This window comes from Achroia grisella, unplaced genomic scaffold (assembly GCF_030625045.1).
Source record: "Achroia grisella isolate CSIRO2021 unplaced genomic scaffold, CSIRO_AGI_Agris_v1 utg474, whole genome shotgun sequence".
Taxonomy (NCBI): Eukaryota; Metazoa; Arthropoda; class Insecta; order Lepidoptera; family Pyralidae; genus Achroia; species Achroia grisella.
The window spans coordinates 1,105,127-1,130,845 of NW_026712878.1; the positions used below are offsets into that span (position 1 = coordinate 1,105,127).

At 33.6% G+C, this 25,719-nt stretch overlaps 1 protein-coding gene across 1 annotated transcript in view; it reads right to left on the minus strand.

Annotated features, from left to right (window-relative positions):
- Positions 1-573: 573 nt before the first annotated feature.
- Positions 574-25,719, minus strand: part of LOC131845461 (dopamine receptor 1-like) — a 38,216-nt gene continuing 13,070 nt past the window's right edge. The window contains exons 3-7 of the mRNA XM_059194524.1: positions 9,891-10,071; positions 9,304-9,432; positions 6,303-6,548; positions 3,597-3,844; positions 574-972 (exon numbers count right to left, since the gene is read on the minus strand). Of these exons, the coding sequence (XP_059050507.1) occupies positions 665-972; positions 3,597-3,844; positions 6,303-6,548; positions 9,304-9,432; positions 9,891-10,071 (1,112 nt within the window). The 3' untranslated portion in view covers positions 574-664. The remainder of the gene's footprint in view (positions 973-3,596; positions 3,845-6,302; positions 6,549-9,303; positions 9,433-9,890; positions 10,072-25,719) is intronic.

A 25,719-nucleotide genomic window follows, 5' to 3' on the forward strand; every position in this document is an offset into this window, starting at 1 on the left:
ACAACTGAAACCTTTTACTTGAAATTTCGCTTTTTTCCGTTTTAAAAATTAAACTCTTATTCGATACCGATGTTTTGTGGCCGCTGCGAGTAACTTGTGTGCGGAAAACCTTATTTGCTGACATAAAATGTGAACAATGAAGAAAAATATATTTTATTAAGTACTAAGCAATAAAGATAAATAGGTATGTTATGACTAATTTAATTTATATTGTGTTAAAATATTTTACAGATATGTGCCACAATAAATTTTAATACATACTACAATTTTAGTTTCAAAATATACAGTTTAAACTTATCCGTTTTGTTAACATAAATTAAAATAAGTTTAATCTAAATTTATTGGTTACTATTTCGTAACTGAATAGAAAAATATGATAACATCTGATATAGTTAGAATACTTATAGTAATAGTCATCATCAATTAAGAATAATAACTGACAGCGTAGCAAATTCATTACGAATTAGAATTTTAAGGACTAGATCTTACACTTTCTTATTACCTAAATATATATATTATAGATAGCAAGCAATTATACATATAAATTCCGTAAAATTACGTAGTATCAGTATTAATACTAATATTGCTGTCAGCCATTTTAAAACCTATTTCAAACAACATCGCTTTTATCGAGTAGCCCATTATTGCTACTCCCATCTTCTTGTCAGATATGATACTCTCTCAGTGGACGCACAGATTCTGCGGAAGATCGTGGTGTGGGATCGATTCCAGATAACCCTAAAGAACCGCTTCGTCGAACAACTAAAGTCTTCGTACCATAATCTGTGACGAAATTATCATTTCTCGTTGGAGTATTGGCCCTTACAGTTTGGTAGCCACAACAAGGAGGGTACCTAGAGGTTAATATCTTCTTGAAAGCTTCCCGAAATTCAGTGTTGAATATTGAGTATATAATTGGGTTGAATGCTGAATTTGAGTAGCCGAGCCAAGTGAGAATTTTAAACGCAAGATCTGTAACAAAAAATATTATTGATGTCTAAATGATAATTTTAAGTAATTAAAATGGCCAGCAACCGGACGGCATCTGATTTTAAGTGGTAAACGTTATTTACATATTGCACATGAACAGTACTACGATGTCACGTTAAGTTGCACTCCCATTCCAGAGAATCATGATGTTATGTCGCTTATCCTGTAATTTCACTGCCTAATCTCAACCTATAATTAAATTACAAGATACAAAGCAAGCTGCTTGGTAGCTGAAATAGGTAGAAAGAGGTACCCACGAAAAAGTCGTCTGGACTTTTTAGAAAGTCTTCTAAAGACTTCGTGACCTAACCTTTACTGACAAAATCTATACATATAAATAAAATTGAAGTGTCTGTTTGTGACATTGAATTAACCGTTTTTTATTACATGCATATGAATATAAATACGGTACATAAACCAAAATAACATTTTTTACTATTTTTGTCTGTTGTCTGTTTGTTCCGACTAATCTCTGAAATGGGTGGACCTATTTTGACGAGACTTTTTTTGGTAGGTAGCTGATGTAATAAGGACTAACTTAGGCTACTTTTATTTTAGAAAAATAAAGTTAAATTCCACGCGGACGAAGTCGCGGGAACAGCTAGTAAGATATAAAATGACAGGTTGCGTTTGCAATTACGTTGACAGTTGACAATATTTCTGACTTATTTAGAACTAGTACTAAATGCTGCGAGTAGTGAACAATATTAGTACAGAGAAGTAAACAATAAACATTATTAGGTACTATTGGAAAAGCAATAAAGTAGGTAAACTTATCGAAAGTTTTAAATATATTTTTGCAGTTCAATATTTATAATTCACATGTTGTTACGTCTTGTATCATAAGTTTCCAGACATATTTTTTATTAAGCATTTTTCGAATATATTAAACACTGTTATACTTCAAGAGTCGATATTATATTTAATTTTTAGGTCAATATGTGCAATAGAAAACGATAATATAATAATAGCTACAACATAAACTTGACGAGGGAATGGTTGGATAATACTTTTGTTGACGCCTTTGTAACTTACATAGGCATGAATTATATAACTAAATGTTATTAAAATTTTACCTTTAATAATGTTTCTACGAGGTAATAGCTATATTAAAATTTAACGTTAAAACGAATAATTCTATATGGAGTATTGCTTGAATAAGTATTAAAATCTATACTACTATAATTAATTATTTACATTTATTCATTTACACATTACATTATATTTATTTGCGGATTATTTTGTAGCTCTTTGTAGGCCTGCAGTGTGTGAGAACCGGTGACGAAAACAATTGGATATATTTTTTATATTAAATTCATCGAATAAATGATGTACTTATTGTTATCCGATTAAATTATTATCTTACTTTTAATATAAATAAAAATTTAATTGATCGCAAAGAAACTGTCGGTCTAGAGCAGTAATTCCCAAAGTGGTCTATATCGACACCCCCAGGTGTCTACGACATACTGCAAGGGGTCTACGAAAGCGGTCATCTTGTTGTTTTTCTTTATGTTTTTAACACTAATCTTTACTACAGTTAGAAACTTTAAAAAAATCAATACCAGATAACAATGTGGTCTACCTAAAACCGATACCGTTTTAGGTAATTTCAACATTACGTTAACAATAAAACAACGTTATTAATAGTAAAATTCGACATAAAAAAAGTTTGGGAACCTATGGTCTAGACGATGGTAAAAAGAACTACGAACTTCACGTATTCATATGACGCCTATTATGAGGACTAAGATGTTATGCATCTAATCCTATAATTTCAATTAACATGTTGAAGGTATGTACAGTACTGACCATGAAGTCTGCCAAAGTAGAACAAATATTGTATGAGTGAATAAGAGAGACGACGCTATACACACGAAAGAGAAACCTCTAAAAGTGTATTTGACAGGTTGATTGTTTATAGATTGGGGGTTAGTATAGAGAATAAATTTAGTTACCTGTGGCAGAAAATGGAGTGTTATACATACTAATTACTTAATAGCATATCTACTTAGGGTTTAACCGACATAATGCTAACTAATTTTGAATCTTTATTGGTATACGATAAGAAACTTTTTTGTTGAAACAAAATATATAAGCATGTAATTATCTTATTTCTGGACACTGCTAGCCTACGATTTCGTTACATATATACATTTATATGTAGGTCTATAGATGGTGATCAAAGTAGAACCATAAATAAGATATCATTAAATAGACATGTATTACTTAATAAATAATAAATAAATTACATCACAGCAGGGCGTATTGAATATTTATATGTATTATAAAATTAATTATATTCTCTCTCTAAGTTCCATCGTAAATCCTTAAGACACTTTTACGTGATAACTTTCCACACAAATAAATATATAGAGAGATTATATATATAGTTTTTTGTTCATATGAATAAAATAAAAACAAACTAAACCAACAAAAAAAGTAACTTGTAGAACATGATATATTTCACTGATTTAATAAGAGCAGTATTACTACCAATACCTATAACCATTTCTGGTATCTATTTTATAAAAAAAATGGGGACACTATTTTCTTTTTGTTTTGTATAACCGTATGAAAGCGATAGTTTTAAAAAACTAACTCACCTGGTATACAAGTCTTGCAAAATGCAGCTACAATGTTCACACAGAAAAATGGCACCCAACATAGCAGAAATACACCCATTATAATTCCAACTGTGATTGCGGCTTTGTGGTCAGAGACGTGATATGGCGATGAGTGGACGTGCGTATGCACTCTAGTCCGGACAGATTTCGTCCGGTTGTCCGGCATTTGCACCGTCCGGGTGACAGCACGGATAGACTTCACATGTTTCTGAGCGTAGCAATAGAGCCTGTTGAAATTTAGGTTATTAATATAAGTATTCATACGCATACATATAGTATTGTAATACTACTTATATTTAAAACTATAATATTTTAACTGTAAGGTCCGTGGGGTCCTAGCGCTATAAGACTTTTCAAGGAAATATCAAAAAGGTTAGTCGACATTACAGACGGTCTTCTGTTCGGTCAGAAGACCGAAGAGCTAGCACCTCGGACAAAGAATTAATCTAGCTATTCTAAGGGGGAACGCCGCCAGTATCTTCGGAACCTTACCTAAAGGGACTCCTTTAAATAATATATTTTAGTCATTATATTATTAATTTTTTAAGGTTTTGAATTTTAGGTTCTTAATGTACAATTAATTTATATATGTTAAAAACAATTTGGCTTCCGGGCTCCATGGGCCCAACGTCTCCACGGCAAATTGTTCGGAAGCCAAATTGTTTTTAACATATATTTCAGCGCGGCTCATTGAGGTTACTTCTGACCCGAGAGCTGGTAGCTATTTTGCCCAAAGGCTAAGTATGGCCATTCAAAGAGGCAACGCTGCCAGTATCTTGGGTACGCTGCCTCGATGTGCCGCGTTGGATTACAATGATTGTTTTTTGTAATTGTTTGTATTGAATTATGAAATTGATAGGCTGTACACCAATTTTAAAGAGAGTTGATTGATAAAAAAAAAAGTTACATATTACATTAAATGATTTCTATGTAATTAAAATGTTGAAACAATAAATATGTAGGTATCTAATATTTATAATCGCACTACATATTCCATTGTATAAAATAGAAAGTTCAATCTTTGTCGGTATGTGTAGATATCCGCGTGCGAAATTATTACTATGTTCGTGTCAATGTGAGCGATTATAAATTACGCGGGAAAAATCTGTGTGGTTTAAAATGTACAATTCAAACCACGTGTTCGCTTCTTTCATATTTCAAATTAGAATCATTTGTCGCACTCTTCCCACATAGATACATCTGTTCTTGTCATAGCTCGCGTTTCAATTCATGCTTTTAAAAAACTTGTGGATACTTGCTCTGTTCATACAATGCAACAATCAGTAACTTTCTGTTAATAAATAAATTAACATATTTTCAACAAAGTTGTTCACAACGTAGATCTAATTTTACCGGTTTTCAATATATAAAGCAGCTCATAAAACACGAAGTTATATTCCATAACCGCACTATTGTCTATTTTTTTTTATCAAATGCTGAGCTGACTTAAAAAAGTAAAACAGCAGGAAAGCAACTGTTCTATGGTTGAGTTTATTTAAAATCAAGTGTGTTGAAAAACGTCGTACGATATACGTACCTACGTATTTAAAACACTTGGTTCTATTACGTCCTCTCTTTCGGTTCTGTCTGATATTTCGTCTGGTGTGTTATAACCATATAACGTACTTATATCGCAATATATGTCTAAAAAAATACTTTTTTTTATATAAAAATGTCGTCCATTCCGCATGAGAAAGTACCAAAATTTCCCTATATAAGTCCGTCGCGTAATTATGCAGTTAAATGTATTGTAAGATATTGTGCCATAATTCGTGAAGGTCGGATTAAATTGGGCGTAATAAAAGATCAATTAACTTGATTTCAACCAATTTCGCTCACAATAAAATCGCGTAGGTAGCAAAGTTTTCACATACGGTGCTATTTAGTAGCAATTTGTTTAATGTATTCTCGCCTCTTCCACAAATTGGTTTACTTAAATTTGTTTGCGTAAATCAGATAAATTAAGATGTAATTCCACAAAAAATCTAGTTCAATCATAAATAAATATATGGGACAACAAAGTGACGTATGTACAACTTTAAATGTGTAATTTCCTCTGGAAGCCATTGCGGTAAATCCTGATGATGATGAATTCGACACCATGAGCTATCTAACCTGACTTCATACTTATTCGATCATTACTGGTGCCGTATACGCTATACTGGGGAATCGAAATTACGACAGCCTGAACCGAGATTCGAACCCCTAACGTTGCCCTCAGACTAAAGTCATATCCGTCAGGCGGGAGTTGGCCTTCAGTCGCTCTATACGTCCTTCTGCGAGTTTGGAGTGCCATCTACACTCGCCCCCAATCGTGCCGTGAAGCTGTTAAAGCTACCTGCGGCCAACGGCATTAAAGTAGTCCGAAAAAAAACTGTTACCGCAGATAGGTAGAGCAACCATACAGAAAAATACATTACTATATATTGGTTTCAGAGGATTTTCCTCTCATGCATGTTCGCTCTCACATTGTTGAATAAATTATTAATTGACGATGATTTATGTAAGCACTACAGCATGGGGTTTTTTAAGAAGGATATATTAAGATTTCTTTAGAGTCGGTAACCCGCAAATTACGCCTCTGGTTTTTCAGGTGTCTATAGGCTTACAGTTTATCACCAGATGGGCCGTATGCTTATTTCACCATTGTGATATAAAAAATTAATAAGACTACCAAACACTAACCTGCAGTATATACTTATCATTACAATACACGGTAGTATAAATGATATGCAGCTGGAGACGACAGCATAAGTTGGAGTCAGCACCAGCGCGCAGGTCGGATATCTCGGTGGTCTTTGTGTGGCTAACGCTTCTTCATCAGGCCGGTGGAGACCGAGAGAGATTGGGAGGAAGCTGACTAACGCAGCCAGGAGCCAAATCGTCGCAATTGTGACTATAGCTACCCGACGAGTTACCCATCGACCATATCTGAAATAGAAGTAGTTATTAATAGCTAAAAGTGAGAGACACATTTGTTTATTGAATTGGAAGCAATAGGTTGGACCATTTAATGGTAAGTGATAGCTGTTGTCTATAAGTATAATAACTTCGGAGAATTCTCACAGCGCCATCTAGTCCCAAACTAAGCAGAGCTTGTGTTATGGATGCTAGACAATTGATATAAATATTTAGATACATTATTTTTGTAAACACATAAATACTATTACATAGAAAATACCCCGACTGATACAAATAATCATTCTCATCAATACGTGTTTGTACTTTGCAAGAAATCGAACCTGCGACCATCGGAAGTATAGTGGAATGCAATACCGCTGGACCACCCACGCCTTCAATATGAAATAAACAAGTAACAGTCAACCCGTGACCAGGATGTAAGAGCTTCGCAATATAGAAATCTCATAAATAATATAATCACCGTAAAATACCATTTATATAATATACAATAAAATCCGCCTCATGAATTGCAATTTCTGAGGACTAAGGGGCTTACTTTTAACAAATGAAAATGGAATGGTGCACCCGCCTGCGCTAACAGTATACGCTGGGGCACACTGGTGCCCTATATACTGAGGTATACTGAGGATGATATGAGGAGAATAAAGTCAGATCAGCTACTCCATTCACTAAAAATGGACTATTATATTTACCAAGGGCATAAAGTTACCTGACGTGGTACATTGGTAGCATTCTGGCTGAGCTATTAAGAGAATATCGGAGAAATATTCCATTAAATATTTAGTGAACTTACTCCACACGTCAATCTTGAAACTCAGTATATATGCAAGTATGCTATTTCAAGCCTTTGTTTTATAGAAGGAAAAGTAAACGCATACTTCATATAGTTTCATTTCTAAGATCGTCTGAATGAAAAAAATAAAGAAAAGTAGGTACTAAAGTTTTCTCATATACTCGTATAGCGAAAAAAAATGGCAAATGCGGCTCGTCTGATATTAACCATTTATTGCAAGTTATGGATACTTCAATTACTTTACAAGAAATACTATTATATATAAAGTTGTTGTTGACGGTTTCGGTGGTCTAGCGGTTTAGCAACCCCTTACTTTCGATGCTCGCGGGTTTGATTCCTAACACTGCACAAACATTTGTATTCATCTGTATGATTGTTTGTACCGATCTGGTTTGATTTCTATATGTAATATGTTTGCATTTACGAAAAAAAATATATATCTGTGTATTTATTTGTTATATAATAGTACCCATAATACAAGCTTTACTGAAATTAACTTGAGACTAGATGGCGCTGTGTGAATTGTCCTGACATTATTATTATTATAACATTATAATAGCGAGGACTTTTTTTCTTTATATAGAAAACATATTAAACCTATGTTCACGTGAAAGAAAATAGAGTCCCACAAAAATATAGCTAATGAAATTCGTCAAACCCAAACTACACAAATACGCAATTTTAGTTCCACAATAAGAAATCTACCTATCCAAGAGGAGGTTTCTTTTCCTAAAACATCCTATTCGATATTAAATTACACAGAGTCCTTGCCAGAACGTAACAGAATTACACTCTTCATTGAATTTTAGTTACGTTACATTTGTAAGAATACTCGTAGCTTCATAGCTTCATTGAACTGATAAAATTGAGTACATATTACCTGAGAAGTGGACCTATCTATCTTTATTTAATTTGCCACAGATTACATATAATAGAGAAAGAAACATAAATGCATAGTATAATATTTTATACACTTGTGAATCAAGAAAATGGTAAATTCTTATAGTCTCTATTACACTTGTAATTATAAAATACTAGTGGTCGAAATTTAATTATAATTAATTTAAATTATAAATTTGAACATTATGGTCATGTACGTATGTATCTGGTCCTATTGACAAAGATAGACTATACATATATTCGTGTGTGATTTGCTGATTTATTGTATTTTCTAACCATAAAAGATATTTTTGCACTCTGTCCGCTCAATTTACTTAAAAAGGGTTAAAATATTTTTCTTCACGTATTAATATATACATAAAACTGTTATAAAAACAATGTAAGCAAGGTTGGGCTTATCTGCAAGAGATCTCTTCCAAACAATCTAACTCTGTGACAGAGGAAGTATTTAGCGAGCAATAACAGAGTCATAACATAATGTTTCATAATAAACAATAACTTTATTTTTATGCAGTTAAAATTTAATAGTAGATACGGTCATATACGCAGATTAAATCGGAGTTTTCATTCAGCATGCATCGTAATTTATTTTTATCTAAACTTCGTGGGTATATCAGACCTATTTCAAGTGACAAGCAGCTTGCTTTATAAGCTGCATTTTGGTGGAACGGCGAAACAAGGCAGTGAAATTATACAGTATTATTTTTTAATGGCATTTTGAATGCATAAGTGAACTTACGAACTTACTTACAGCGTTGACTAGATGACGAAGTTCTGCTCGAGTACCTGTATGTATATAGGCGATAGTTACCACCTACCATCAGGTGGGCTGTCTTGCTTATTTGCCATTCCAATTTCATAAAAAAACCCACGCCAATTTACTTTAAAAGTAAAGATTTGTATGGATAAATTGTTAGTTCCTTTCTTTCCTTTTTATTCCTTTCTTTCCGAAAGAAATATCATAAAATGAAACTGTCATACAGTTTACACTTATAGACATAGAAGGATATTTGCCATTTTTGAAATTTGCTATGCGGATTAAATTTATATGTGTATTTCAGTTTCTGTTACCTCAAAGGGTCTTTGATATGTATATATCTGTCAAGAGATATGGCGCAAAGGTTGAGTATCGAGGCGGTGGAACACATGACGTCGCAAGCCACCCACGTGTCGCAGAACTGCTCTCCAAACACCCAGTATCTGAATAATTAATGTCGATCAAATTATGTGAAATCAAACAGTTAGTTCACCCTACAGTTGCTGATATAGACTTACATGGGATTGAATGAAAAGAAAAATATAACGGATTAATATGGAATGTAACAACAAGGAATGTATATTTATTTAATATTGCAGTTTTCAATTTCATAATAAAGCGTTTCAATAAATATATCTTTGTGATTTTTCATTTCTCTAATAAAGGAAGTAAGGAAGATATGTATGCATATGTACATTTTATGGGTAATTGATATTGTTTTTTTAAAAAGGAAAATAATGGTATTTTAATAATGGTCATGATTATATAATACCCTTTAATTTTTTACCACCCGCATTAATTAATACCCTCCAATTCACCATTTATCTGGGGGTCAACCAACATTGCATTTGCTACACGAGGTCATTTTAAGAGATTCTTTAATTCTTATTACTATACTGACCCGAGTAAGTCGTTGACCCCTGCAAATGTCATAACTGCAGCGGCAACAAGCATGTCAGCGATGGCCAGCGATGCCAGGAACAAGTTGCCAATACGTCGCAGCCCACGGTCAGTGTAGATGGCGATGCAGACCAGAATGTTGCCGGCAACGCTCAGGAATATTAGCAACGACAGGAATATACCTGCAAAGGAAATAAAAATTAGAATCCATAAGATCTAATTTATATTCGATTTTTAACCGACTTCAAAAGTAAAGTGACTATATTTTTTTATTTATAATCCATTATTGCACCAATATTAAAAGCAAATACATTTATGTAATATTCATTCATTTCAAAATAACAGTTTAAATTTTTTTCAGTTTCCAATACTGTTGTTAGATGTTAGCAGCTGGCTTCTACAGCTTCATCGGACAAAAAAGGCGACCGTAGATGGCACTCCAAACCCGCGGAAGGTCTTATGGAGCGGCTGAAAGCCAACTCCTGCCTGATGGATACGACTTTAATCTGAGGACACCACTAGGGTCTCGGCCCTCGTCTTAGGCCGTCGTGATTCCCGAGGAAAACCTGAGAAATTCAAATCTGAGAAAAACTTCATAACATAGATCTCAAAACGGTATGACAATCAAATAGTTCAGTTATATTTTACCTATCAAATTACTCTCTTGAGGCAGTCGTTTCTGATATAGATCCGTATCCTCTATTCCTATTCTCTTTCTATTTCAAGAAGAAAGAATAAGATATTATCTACATTTCGATTTTCGATATATATATTTATCAGGTCATGTCTATATCTGTAGATACAATTATTAATAGAAATCTATTTATACATATATTATATATGTTATATGTACAGACAAACACTACACCACTTGAGGGAACTTCGTTTCAAAATAAAGTGAGATACAGAATAATAGGTAAAGAAAAAAAAACTATGTAACGTAGTGCGATAAATGGAATTTAACAATTTAGCTTTATAGTTTGTACTAGAGGGTGCGTGTTTGCGCGGGCCTCAAGAGGCCCGCGAGGCGTTGTCGTTGATTTTTTTTGTGAAGACGGTTTTTATTTTCGTTGTTAGAGTTGTCTGTTTTGATACGATTAGGTGACTTCCTATTGTAACAGTGAATTTCTGTTTCACGTGTACCATATATACCTGTGGCGAAACTTTGTATTGTAATGGTCACAATACAAAACCTAACCTAACCTACCTTTTTGTTCACTATATTATTCTGAGGACATAATTTCTACTGTAAGAGTCGCAATACAAAACCTAACCTAACCTACCTTTCTGTATACTATATTAGTCTGGGGTCAAAGTTTTTAATGTAGAGATCATAATACGAAACCTACCTTTTTGTTTACTATATTATTCTGAGGCCATAATTTCTACTGTAAAGAATCGCAATACCAAACCTAACCTAACCTACCTTACTGTATACTATATCAATTTCGGTTCACAGTTTCTGATGTAGAGATCATAATACGAAACCTAACCTAACCCACGTTTCTGTGTACCTTATTGATTTGTGGCCAATTTCCATATTCTCGTGTCTATAGACTTAACCTCATCTTACTTTTCAGTATACTAATAGTCTGAAGCAATAATTACTACTGAGTAGCAATACAAAATCTAACCTAACCTACCTCTCTGTATACCTATATATCTTTCCTACCGTCTAGGTTGCGTGTGGGTCGTTTTAGCTGATTTTTTTATGGTGAAGGTTTTCTTTTCAATCTTGGTTGCCAGAAACATGTTTTGATACGAAACTATACCACAAAGGTCAATTCCTATTGTAACAGTGAAAAAACGAAATCTAACTCACTGTTTGTATACCGTATTGACTTACAACGACACTTTTTATTGTAGTGTGGTCCCAATATAAAACCTCACATTACCTACCTTTCTGTACACCTTATTGATCTGTGGCCACAATTACCATTTTGACCTGTGGTTTTAGTTTCTATTGCAATGGTCACCATACAAAACCTAACCTACTGTACGTTTCTGTATACCATATTAGTCTGGGGTCACATTTTTTAATATAGAGACCATAATACGAAACCTAACCTAACCGACTACATAAATACTATACAACGGGGTTACAATTTCAAATGTAGAGGTCATAAAACTGAACATAACCCATTTTTTATATTTTACAAAGCCTACAACCTACCTTTCTATACATTATATTACTGGCCTGTGGCCTTACTGAAGTGTGAATCAGTAATGAGGATAATTAATAAAAAAAAATAGGGAATATAATTGAATTTTATTAGTATAATAGATGTCTTCATAATGTTACTAAGATTATTTAGTAACAGCCGACTGATATTGCAATTGCTATTGATTTTTCATTGTTCTGTACACTTCCGTGCTCGAATGTTTCCATTGTTGATCTTCCAATAATCTCATCAGGGATATTATGCAACAAACAAAAAATATTATTAATAAACTTAAAACTGTATTACATAGAGATGTTTTTGGGTGTCGATTAGATTGGTTTCCACGACACCCAAGAGGTACAATCACATCGCGTTTTTTTTAAAGTGGTGTCCCAGTCTCTTCCCAAGTTCATAGGTACTACTATATACAAGTGCTCTAAAATTTTAGTGAAGAAAAAAGACTGGCATAATCCACTGTATTAGAACTATAGAATAGAGTGGTAAACAATACTTATATTCTGTTATTTTTACCATTTCAATTTATTATGAATTTTTTTTATAATATTGTTCAATAATAATAAAGCAGGAATATTTTATTGTACCTCCTAATGATAATATTGAATTATATAGTAGATGATAGTATACCACTCTAAACCCAAAAAAAAAAAAAAAATACCACTCTATTAAAAATAATGACTTTAAATTATAATGTAATGTTTTATACTTCACATCTACTTAAAATGAGGCAATGAAGACATATCTACAATATACACGAGAACATCGGCTATTTCTCTAAGAATAAAGTAGTAATTAAATTTTAAAAATATGTTTCTAATAAAGTCTAATACAATATACAACATTTGTTTTAATTATAAGAATATTAATATTTCAATAGTTAGTATGATAATTAAATTAATTTCTAATATATATATACAACTCTCTTCTATAGGCGTATGAATGAGTCAATAAAGTGAATGAGTGAATTTGGAGTAGAGTGGTAGACGATTACGATAGTCAAAGATACTTGAAGACTAAGCATTACATCTTGAGTGTTATTTTTTAATATAATTCTATAATACAAGAAGTTGAACTGCTCGAAACTTATCATTTCTGACGATCGCAATAGCGTTACTCTACGTAAGTGTATATAAATATATTATATAAAAACATAAAAACTAATAAGCCGCCACCAAAGTTATATAAGCATGTAGATAGTGAGTTCTAATTATTGCTGTCAATGTGTTAAGCTTAAGTCAACAAATTTTCAATCACTACATTTCTTACATATGGCACACCGTTTACGATTCGCTCTTTTGGAATTAAAATTTTAATGTTCTCAGCATGCCGTACTCGACCTAAGGCGACATACAGTTGACCATGGCTGAACACATCGGACCGCAGATCTACGCCTACTCTATCTATGGTCTGTCCTTGACTTTTATGTACAGTCATCGCGTAACATACTTGCAATGGAAATTGTCGACGACACATTTCAATAGGACTTCCCGGTTCAATGGGTGCTTTGAAAGAAATCCTTGGTATTCTATAAGTCTCCGAGTCATGCGGTTTCCGAACCGTCACCAGTCTTGGCGATACATCTACAACGACTACCTTAGTACCGTTCACGAGTCGGTCTACAAAGCTGAGGTTTCTTACTATCATGCAGACGCAGCCCTTTTTTATTGGCAGATCGTAATCAGGCACTCCCTTAGCTTGTACTTTATGTAGCATATCGGGACCCAGATGAAATTCGTCGGCGTGTTCCACATCTACGCTATCAACACCATAGCAATGAATCATATCGCCATCAATGCGTTCTAATATATGGGCGTTTATATCATTAACATTAGTGTTATGAGTGGATAATATTGCTCTACTCGCGCATTCATCTGGATCGCACAACACATCGCCAGGAAAGACAAAGTCAAGCAAATCGTCGAGTTCGGTAACCACATTTAAATTCTGTAAACTGATTAGCGTTTGAATATTTCTCCCTGAGCCAAAAGTGTGTGATTCGCAGGCACCGGAGCCTAGGTTTAACAAAAAATCTGAATATCCCTCGTCGTTGCGCGTTCTTTGAGCTTCTGTCAAAGAAAATTGGGTCATTTCATTCCATAAAGAAGATGTTCGGAGGGACGCTTGAATAATATCATTGTGACATCTCGCACTCGGTACAACTGGAGGTATTTGCCTAAAGTCACCAGCGAAAATCATAATTTTTCCTCCGAACGCTTTTCTGCAGTCCATCAAATCTTGCAGCGACCGGTCCAGAATGTGTACAAGATACTTGTGCGACATCGGCGCTTCGTCATATATAATAATGGAGGATTCGCGGATTAATTCAGCCCGCTGGGTACCATTGGTTAAACTCCAATGACTCGTGTCATCGATCACTTCTAATGGTAATCGGAACATACTGTGAGCTGTGCAACCGCCTTCATAATTCTGTGCAGCTATTCCCGAACTCGCAGTACAAATTGCAACAGCTTTCAGTATTCCCCGTACATACGCTACTATAACTTTTAGCAACAATGTTTTACCAGTGCCTGAAGGGCCGTCCAAAAATAAAGTACGAGGTGTCTCGTCACAAGAGTGGTCAGTTGCTAATAACTTTATAACGTGATCGAATACGCGTTTCTGTGCAAGCGATAATAATGGTACCCATCGAGTAACGAATTCGCGCAAACTGTCATTATTATATTCCACTCGCTCTCTATCTAATTCTGTTGTGTCGTCTCGAACAAGTGGCAGCCCTTGGTCCTGAAGACGACTTCCATGTTTGCGGAGGAGTCGGTCAATTTCCTTTAACGCTTGGTTATACGCGCGATCTTCTTGATCGTTTGGGTGGCGTTCCAAAATATCTTCACTTATGAGATGTTTGAATTTATCCCACAGAATCATTGCAGGGGCGCCATTGGTAATTAAAAGCACGAAAAAGTGTCTAAGCTTTTTTCCATTATAAAATGCTGCCGCCTCTTGAATACATTTCTCGTATTCTTCTTCATCGTTAGCAATACCGACTGCCCGAGCTGCCTCTTGGAACGTTTTACAATTTGGTCCACCTAAAGTTAGCAAGTCGGCATAACCACGGCACGGGAAAGAACTCAACAACATTCTTAAATAGAACTGCTCGCCCCTGTTCGGTGCCACCCAATATAATCTCGCAACCATCTCTTTGCGTTGTCTTTTCGTAACGAAATATTTTCCTCCGCAAATTGAAAATATCTGTACATTCTTTGTCTTCGGTCGAGAGGCATGCACTATGTAATTTTCATAGAAGTCCTGATACGTGAGGTTCTCGAATTCTATTTCAGATGGCCTATTGAAATATTTCAATAGATCAGAATTAGATCGCTCAACAGCTTCAGATTCTTGACCTCGTCTGAAAAATACAGTATGCTGTCCCTCTAGATGTACCGTCAACTGCTTTATGGTAGGTTCTCGTGCTGTGAGATCAAATTCGAAAGTTCTCCATGCGGCATCGCAAGCACCTATATATCGTTTGGTCACATATTGTTCTATTTCATTGTTGCGAAGTTCGTCTGGAACAATCGCTACGCGTGCTTCGTCTGGGCCTTTTGTCATATATTTAAAAAGATACTTGACGATTTTCCGCGTTGAAGATATTTCTAGATTTATGTGACAATCATATTTTAATAGCAATGCCGCATTATATGGTACTATCCATAGGTCGTTAACTGTTACACTACGATTTCGGTATGAGATATTGGCTGTGTTCGACGCATCCCTTTTTAATACTACAAAACCTCTTTCATCAGTGTAGGTGGTGTCGGTTTCTTTTTTGGGAAAATGTTTGGTACATTTTTGCTTTTCCGCATCCCAACACGGCAAATTAGTACGATGATTAATGCCACATGGGCCATGAACCATATGTTTTAGTACCAGCGTGCGTAATCTTCCATCCGCTTCGTGTTCAGCGGGTATATCTGCACGTACCACTTTATCAATGTCGATATTCTGTACCGGTCCACCACCGTCTACGCGAAAGCATATATGCGCGTGTGGCAAACCGCGTTTCTGAAACTCTATTACATATAAAATATATATCAGTTTACCGAACCAAGATCCGCTGCGTAAATCTCTCAATAATTGTGACAATTTTAAATTAAATACGCGGGCACAAATAGAAGCTGAAGGCATGATACTGTTTGAGGAAGTGTTTACTACTATTTCCTTCCACTTGGGATTACATGTAATCGTTAAAAAATACGAAGGTTTTCCCAATCTATTAACGATTGCAATCGCATCCATGTATTTACATTTCATGTAACGTGGACCACCCGTAAACGTATTTGGTAAGTATACACGACCTGGTACCACACCGCCTTCTCCTTGTACAGTTTCATCTCTAGCAATTTCTTCCAAAGGAGCGAGACGAAGTTCTCCTTGGGAATTACATTTCTGCAGATTAGCGACATAGCGAAGCCGTTCTTCCTCGACTCTACAGTACATGTCTACAAGCCATTCCTCTGACAGACGACCTAGTTGCGAAAATCGGGACTCCGACAGCAGAAGACATCTATAGTATTTTACTTGTGACAATTTGTGGCCCTGATTATCCAGAGTATTTATTGTCCATCCAACACCTCCGTGTGGATAAAGTAATGGATATTGAAATACTTCATATAATGGATTAAAGATGTCGACTGTGTGCGGTTTCTTTTCCCCAATTTTCCATATACACATACTTCTAGGTACATATTGCTCTCTGTCGGTACTAATGATAGCCGCAATTTCATCGCCGCGTGGCATATCGCCTAAAATATTTCCGTGTGTGGCACGAGAAGTACGTTCGAACACAAGCCGTGCCTCTGTGGAGGGTTCATTAGAGAGTCGTTTGAAACAATCGATAAACGGACTGACTGTGTTTAAAAAAATTGTAATCTCCTGCAAAATGTTCTGATCGAGATTACGGTTTTGTGCCAATCTTTTTCGCTCTTCGCCATCGTCAATATAAAGTCCGATAGGATTTGTGGATTCTGTGTACGACATATCAAAGACTCTATGGTACGTTCGCCCTTGAATTTTAATAAAACTCAGTCCTGTCGTTGGATGCTGATATCCATGTGAAACACCCAAAGCACTAAAAGCAAACAGATTATTATACGCTCGAGCGTACGTTATGAATTTCTGGTTAGAATAAAATTGTTCAGTAAGTGGAGGTAAATGCATAATATTAAATCGTCCTTTTCCACAGCACCATTGTGCTCTGCCCTTCTCTTCGTAAAATAACTTTGCACTACATTCTGGGCAGCTGTAAACATCATTAACAACCAAGGAAGTCTTTTTAAGTGAATATAATACTATATAGTCCAAACCTTTTCCTGATCTCTCGCCTATTAATCCTGTTTTTCTTAAAATTGGTTCTATGGTTCTTACCCGATTATACATAGCATCACATTCATTAATTTGCTCGCGATTAGTTTCACGATAGCGCTGTGAAGCGTCCCGGTGTACCTCTGGGTATGATTCAGTATATCGAGCTACTGCTCCACGATTTACTTCAGGATTTGTTGCTATGTAGCGAGACACAGCTTTACGGTGTATCTCTGGATGGATAATAGTGTATAGCTTAACAGCATTTTGGTGGACTTTTTTATGTGTTGCATTGTACTTTATGGATGCTGCCAAATGGGAGCTTTTGTTGATTTTTTTTGGTCCATGTTTGAGATTTAAGGGCCGCCCTGATTTTTTCAATTGCTTTATATTATGTACTTTACTATTTTCTTCAAGAACAGTAATACAGGACATAGGTACCGGTGTATCTAACCTTTTATCATTATTTACCACAATCACCGATTGAGTAGATAGTTCCTCATTATTTTGAACATATGATGTCACCATGATATGGTGAATTGCATATTCACGCTGGTGACCATCTAGTGCTGCATTACATAATAAAAGTTGGGCTAAGTTATGAAGCCCATTAATTTGAAACAGTCTTGCCCGATTTTCTTCACTGCGATGACTGTACGTACGGTTTGAATCTACTGCGTGAGAATCAAACAAATAATAGATTCCATCCGAGCTAGTCGCGTCTACCTGTTGAGTATGAATATTACCGCTAGATTTCCAAAATGACACTGTCGCATTTTGGCCGGTGAATTGAAAGCCGCTATTTGCGGAATTGTGTCTACGAAATAACGTGCGAATTTTATTTTCTAAATCTATTATCGCATTGCTTAATTGTGACTCGTAGCACGGATACAATCCCTGATCTGTCCATTCTACACGTAAGTCTACTTTATAATGTGCCATGTCTAATGATGTCGGCATTTCCTCTGGTTCTATAAGTCGAGGTTCTGCGTCACGGAGAACAACATTTAAATATATATGATTTCCAATGTTTAAAATAAAATCGATATCGTCAGTAGTAAAAATAGCCTGGCCCTTAATATACGAATAAATTAAACCGCATGCCGACATCACTACACATTGCAAATTGTTACCACCCAGCAAAGTACCCTGATGGGTGGTACCGGCAGCGACACACCTGACACTTGGCTCATCCGAATGCATGTCAATCCGAGAAACCTCCAAAGGGAAATTAGCTGACAATGTGGGTTCCTTGCATACAGTTGGGACATTGATATCATTGCTGTCTTCCATCGATTTAGAATTCTAGAATATAGAAAAATAATTAGAAGATTTTGTTTATGTACCTTTGTTCATGTTCATGTTTTGAAAATTACGATTATCAAAAGATTACAATTTGCTCGCAAAAGATATAATTTCTATGAAAATTAATCACGGATACTTTGTTATAAAACAATGCAACACCATCAAGTTTTCAAAAGCTTATTTAATTAGTCTTTATTAACAATAAAATTAAATTCCAAGAAATAATTTTAAAAATCTTCATAAATAAATAAATTTTAGTTTACAAACATGATTAGGTTACTATTTTCTAAACACAAAATATTGCATCGTAATTGCCTAAGTAATAATTAGACGTATTTATATTATAATTTAAAAACCAACTTTATACTTATGACAAACTTAATACCTACCATAATATCAGATTCAATGGAAGATACCGACATGGATGTATTAGAAGATAGAACAATGACATCATTATTCCAAATTTTAAATTTTTTAATCGAATGGTCCAGTGTCATAATGTCTAAATCGTCCTGAAAATCAAATTACATTATATTTCAAGAAATGAAATAATTAATTAAAAAATATATTATATTATTGTATATTTATATTATGTATATATATATTTTATATATTACTATTATTTTTTATGTTTATTTTATTCCACTCATGCACCATCCACCCCACTGGACAAACTTTGAGTAGAGGAGAAAAGACAGAACTTTTCCTCTACACAAAGGTTGTCTGAAAGTTATCGCTTAAGCGCCCAGACTGGCTTTTGTACCTACATACTCTGTTTTCTTCTCACACGGACTCACTTGATGATGTGGTATCCGTGATGCTGTTCATTTACTGGCATATAAAGGCAATGATTATCATTTCCCATTAGCTGGGCTGTCAGCTTTTTTGCCATTTCAGTTGCATTAATAATTTGACCTATAGAATCATACAAACACTTAGAGTGGCTATCAAAATCTGAAATAGACTTTCATATCTCTAGGAGTTCAGAAAAAAATAAAACTCGCTCAAATAATTTGGAAGAGAATTAAAAAATATTTATTCTAAGGGTAAACACAAAAATAGAATAAATATATACATATAAATAAAATTAGAGTGCCTGCTTGTCATATTGAAGGAACTGTTTTTTTAGTACATGCCTATGGATATAAATACGGTACATATACCAAAATAACATTTTTTACAATTTTTGTCTGTCTGTCTGTTTGTTCCGGCGAATCTCTGAAATGGCTGGACCAATTTTGAGGGGACTTTATTGGCAGGGAGCTAATATAATAAGGAGTAACTTAGGCTACTTTTACTTTAGAAATATTCTTTTATTTTAGAAAAATAAAGTTAGATTCCACGCGGACGAAGTCGCGTGTATAGCCAGTAGTATATTATAAAAAAACTGAAATATAAAATGCAATGGAAATAAATACCCAATCGATTGAAAATTACTAATATTCTGTAATAGATACAATGCCACTTACATTTTTGGAGTGTTGACTTGTCATTGGTGAAGATGACTCTTCAGGTGACAATACCACGACACTGTTACTCCAAACACTCGAATTTTGTTTTTCTGAGCTGTGATCACTTATACTACTTACCACCTAAAATATGTAAGTATAATTATACCATACTAATATAATAACAGAAGCATTAATAAGGATATCGTTATTTTAAAATACATAGATATTTTTATTTTTGGAAAAACATACATATTTTATACATAGAAAACACCCAGACCGATACAAACAATCATACTCATGAATACAAATGTTTGTGCCGTGCGAAGAATCGAACCCGCGACCATCGGTTGCAAAGAGGTGTGCTAGACCGCTAGACCACCGAGGTCGTCAAAATAATAGACAGTCGCCTGTATACTATATACAGGCGACTGTCAGGTGACCGACCAGTGGCTGACCTCAAGGTCATGATGTCAGGTCAATCTGACATCATATCGACATTGATAATAATAATAATAATAATAATAATAATATTTATTCATGATATTATTATTGATTTTTTCTAATATCTATCATCTCTACATATGAAAAAAATAAATTATTATTTACCTTATGATTACTTAAGAATGAATCATTATTTTGATTACAGCTCCGTACAATCGACTGTTTAGAATCACAGCGTCGTTTCTTGTTTAAAACCTTGTTAAAAGAAATCAACACTTTATAACAATTGTTAATGTTATTCATTAATAAGAAAAAATAAAAAATCATGTGTTTAATTTGTTTAGATGCATATTGAAAATTTTGATATAAAAATAAAATATAAGAATCATAATCTCGATTTTCGATTGCATAAATTATACGTCGGAAACTCTATGGTCTAACTGTGAGTGTCAATTGTCATAGTTGTCATCAAAGAGTTTATATATCTGCTGTCATTGTTGTTGGTGTAGAACTGTAGATTTGTATACATTGTGGTGTAACGTTGCTCTAAAGATTTTGTATTATACAATTTCTAAATTGGGTAATAATAAAATATACTGTGAAAACATAGAATACATGAAAACAGACAAATTAATCGTAATACTTATAGTTACATACCGTGAGTACTTATTAAATTAAGTGACATAATAACCACATCCACCATGTCCCATATTTTACTAAAGAAAACAAACAGTGTTTACTACATAATCAAATATTTGTTCAATGAGACTACAAGAGGTACTAACCAAATGGGATGGCAGAGATGTTGATAAAAAATAAAAAATGTTGATGTGCAAAAGTGGCAAATTTTCCAAAATTGTGAAACCAATCTTTATACTCAGTTCCCAGGCGTTTTTCAAGAGTATAAAAAGGAGTGAAAGTGTCATTGGTTCTGAATTAGTTTGCAGAGTAAACAGGCAGATTATAAGAAGAGTTAGTTATTGTGGTATACCTACTATAGATCACAGTTTAAACTTGTAGTACTTATATAAGATAAATTATAAATTTACATGTAAAATTTCTCAATTATACATCCACTTCATTAATATGATTGTTTTATTTTAATGCAATATTGAAATTTTTAGAAATATTTCCACATTAAAATGCAGTACATTAGTAATACTTCGTTTCATTAGTTTAATGCAATTATAACCTATGTCCAGATTAATAATAGCAAATAGTAAAGCTGAAAATTTCAAAGTGACATGGTATGTTGTCTACATGTCCTAATTTATTTATTAAACAATAGGTTAATAATTTGTGATGTACATATTTTTATTTAAAAAAAATGCGACTAAGGATTCCTATTTTTTTTTAATGTTAGTATAATATAAATAACACATGATTATAAAATATTTAACTGTTAAGATATAACACATAACACTTGGAAAATAGAACATTAAATATAGTAATATCATACCTAGTTAAAGTAAACCTTACTAAACATTATGTTTCTTATGTAAATGGAATGGCAAACAAGGTGATGGCACATCTGGTAGTAAATGGAAAATGTCACCTATATATATGAACAACACCATAGACTATTACACCATTATTAGATACTCTGCTCTCTCTAAACTCATTATTACTATTCCACAGAACTAAGAATTCATGCCTGTACCCTGTACTTTTTCAGCCATATTTCACCTTTCAATCTAAATATAATTTTCAAAGAAAATTACATGGCGGTTGAAATAATTGAGACAGAGGTACCACACACAGACTTTAACTTTAATAAACTTTGTACAAAGTCTATCTTGGAGCAGTTGAATAAGTGTCATTATAGAAATACACATAACAAACAAGATATTTACCTTATTGTGAGTTGCATGTAGCAACTCATTACAAGTGTTGGTAACCCCTTCAGAGATCTTCTTGGGCTGTGGTTTACGGCCACGAAGTTCTTTCTTTGGACGACCAACATTTCGTTTCATTTCCATCTACAAGAATATTTTTTATTAGAGTTTATGATAGTTTGCTATATATGTAACCAATAGGTTAAGCTTCTGTCACTGTCTTGATGAATCGAAAAACATTGGATAGTCATAATATATCATATCATAGCAACACATTAATGTCTGGCTGCAGGGATGGTACTGCAGTGATATATCACTGCTCTAGGAAGCTTTTGGATTATTAAATATTTTGTTTTTTGCAAAGGTGTTAGTACTTCAATTCTCCTAACTGCCTGTTAGAATATTTAACATTTCACAAGATTGTCATTCCTCTACTCCATCATTGGAGTGGTCAACCACGTTATTAGTGTTTTATTCAACTCTCAATGTCTATGCGTTAAATAAAGATTTAAAAATCAACATTTTTATAAAAAGTAACCACTTAAACTCTCAATAGTAAAATATGGAGCATAAAACTTTTTACTTAAAATACGTACCTTTGTGAAAATAGTAAAAAGTATTCCAATAAGTAAGTAGATAATTAAATCATATTATATAACTAAAATCATAAATAATTAATAAAAATAATCACTTACCCTTGTAATATTCTTCAACTTCAACAAGTTTTAACACTTTTAACCAATTCTGTGTCAGTTATTTGATCGCGTTAGCGCCAAATTGAAATTTTCTCCTTCGATTTCCCGCTCTTTTGTTTTTTTTTATAACAATGTATTTTAAAATTCGAATCCATTCTTCTTTTTGAAAATTATCAGAACTGTTAATATTTTTTTTTCTATTTTCATTTTAAAATAGTTATTGTCTTTTAAATTAATTAACAATTATTCTTTTAGACAAATATTTTAGAATTGTATTCTAAAAAATATTTTTTCAAATACAAATATTTATTTTAATTGAAATTAAAATGGATTTTCCTTGAATGGATGGAACCTTTCTTAAAAATTATTGTTAATTTACAAGCTATATTATGTAAAATAAAAGAAATGTAACTAATAAAAAAAGATATAGGTAATTCCAATTCATCCATCAATAAATATGTCTATATTATATTAAAAAATTATAAATACTCAACGAATTTTTTAACGTTATGCCTGAATCGTAAAATTTATTTTTCATTTAATTTACAAATTAAGCAAACAAATTCTTTCATGAGACCTATAATTATTTTATAGTCTGTACTGTTCTGTTATGAAGTGCTGTGGTCACGAAACAAATCTGTATTATGTAATATTATCTTATCTGTGGCTGTATCCATGTATTGGGCTTAAGGACAAGCATTAGACATCTGTAGAATTTATTACCTGTACCTACTCTCATTCTACCGTTGTTCCACTTAATTATTGTGGTGTATGAAATTATCTATTAGCTATTATATATTTTTCTAGTTTATACAGTAATTTTTATTTGAACTACGTGAAGAACACACTCATGGTCGTTGATATTCTAATAAGAAACATTAATAATGTAAACATCGCCTTCATACATAGTGCTGTAGTTTTGTCATTATGTTCTTCATATTTACCTGTAATATACATCGAGACAGTCGAAGAATAAATCTACCACATATGCTAAATCAAACTTTTTACTACCATAAAAAAAATACCTTAAAATGTATGTACTTAAATAATTTCTTCTGTTACTGTATGTGAATATATTAAAAATGAAATAATAATGTACAGAAATTAAACTGCCTAAAAACATGGTTAATAATATTAAAGTTTTTTATTTATACTTAATAATTACCCAACATTTAATTAAGGACGTAACTATCTACTTTCTTTATTTCACGCTGTTATTTATTTAGAGTTTCCATTCCTCAATAGAAGTCAATTCGCTGCAGGGATGATAGGTGCCACAAAACTGAATTTTAAAAAGTCTTTAATATTGTCATCATAGATAAAGTATCCTATTTCGGCCGCCATCTTGGATTTTTCTTTTTTAAATACTGTGCACTTTGGTGACAGACACTTCATCCATAAATTGTACAGAGCAGAGGTTACATACACCTAGTAGTACGGTTTACTATAAAAATCGATGTAAGGTGTTGCCAGGTGATTTTGACAAAAACCATCTAGGATCCTTTGGGGGATAATTTTGGACCAATGCTCATCACTGTTTTGTTCAAATTAACGAAAAAAAAATCCCACGTTTTTTTACTTTTCTCTGAAATTACCTCAAAATCAGGGAAAATTTTTAGACCAGGTAAAATTTTTCACCGAGAGTTTCCATTGCTCTATAGAAGTCAACTCGCTGCAGGGATAAATGGTACCCCAAAATTGAATTTTAAAAAGTCACTAAAATTGTCATCATAAATTAAGTACCCTAACTCGGTCACCATCTTAGATTTTTACTTTTTAATACTTTTGACATATTCACCCTAGTGACAGAAACATTTCGTTCATACATTGTATAGAGCCTCGGTGACTCCTTCTAGTACTATTCTCTAAGAAAACTGATGTAAGGTGTTGCCAGATAATTCTGACAAAAACCACCTAAAATCAATAGGGGGATTGTTTTTGACAGATTTTCATCATTCTTTTATTTGAAATGTCCAAAAATTATTGTCCCACTTTTTAGGACTTATCTCAAAAATTACCCTAAAATTGGGGAAATTTTTTATAGCAGGTAATACTTTGTGTTGAGACACATCATCTCTCCATAGAAGTCGACTGGCTGTGGGGTTGGCAAGTGTCCTAAAACTACATTTAAAAATATCCCAAATTTTCTCCGAAAAGCAAAACTCCCCTATCTCTGCCGCCATTTTGGATTTTTACTTCTTAATACTTTTGACGTATTCACCCTAGTAGCAGAAACATTTCGTCCATACATTATGTAGAGCTTCGGTGACTTCTTCTTGTACTATTCCCTAAGAAAACTGATCTGAGGTGTTGCCAGATAATTTTGACAAAAACCACCAAAAATCCTTAAGGGGATGACTTTTGACAGATTTTCATCATTCTCTTGTTTGAAAAGTCGAAAAAAAAATTTCCCACTTTTTAGGACCTATCTCAAAAATTACCCTAAAATCGGGGAAAATTTTTATACCAGGTAATACTTTGTGTGGAGACACATCATCTCTCCATAGAAGTCGACTCGCTGCGGGGTTGCCAAGTGTCCTGAAACTACATTTAAAAATATCCCAAATTTTCTCCGAAAAGCAAAACTCCCCTATCTCTGCCGCC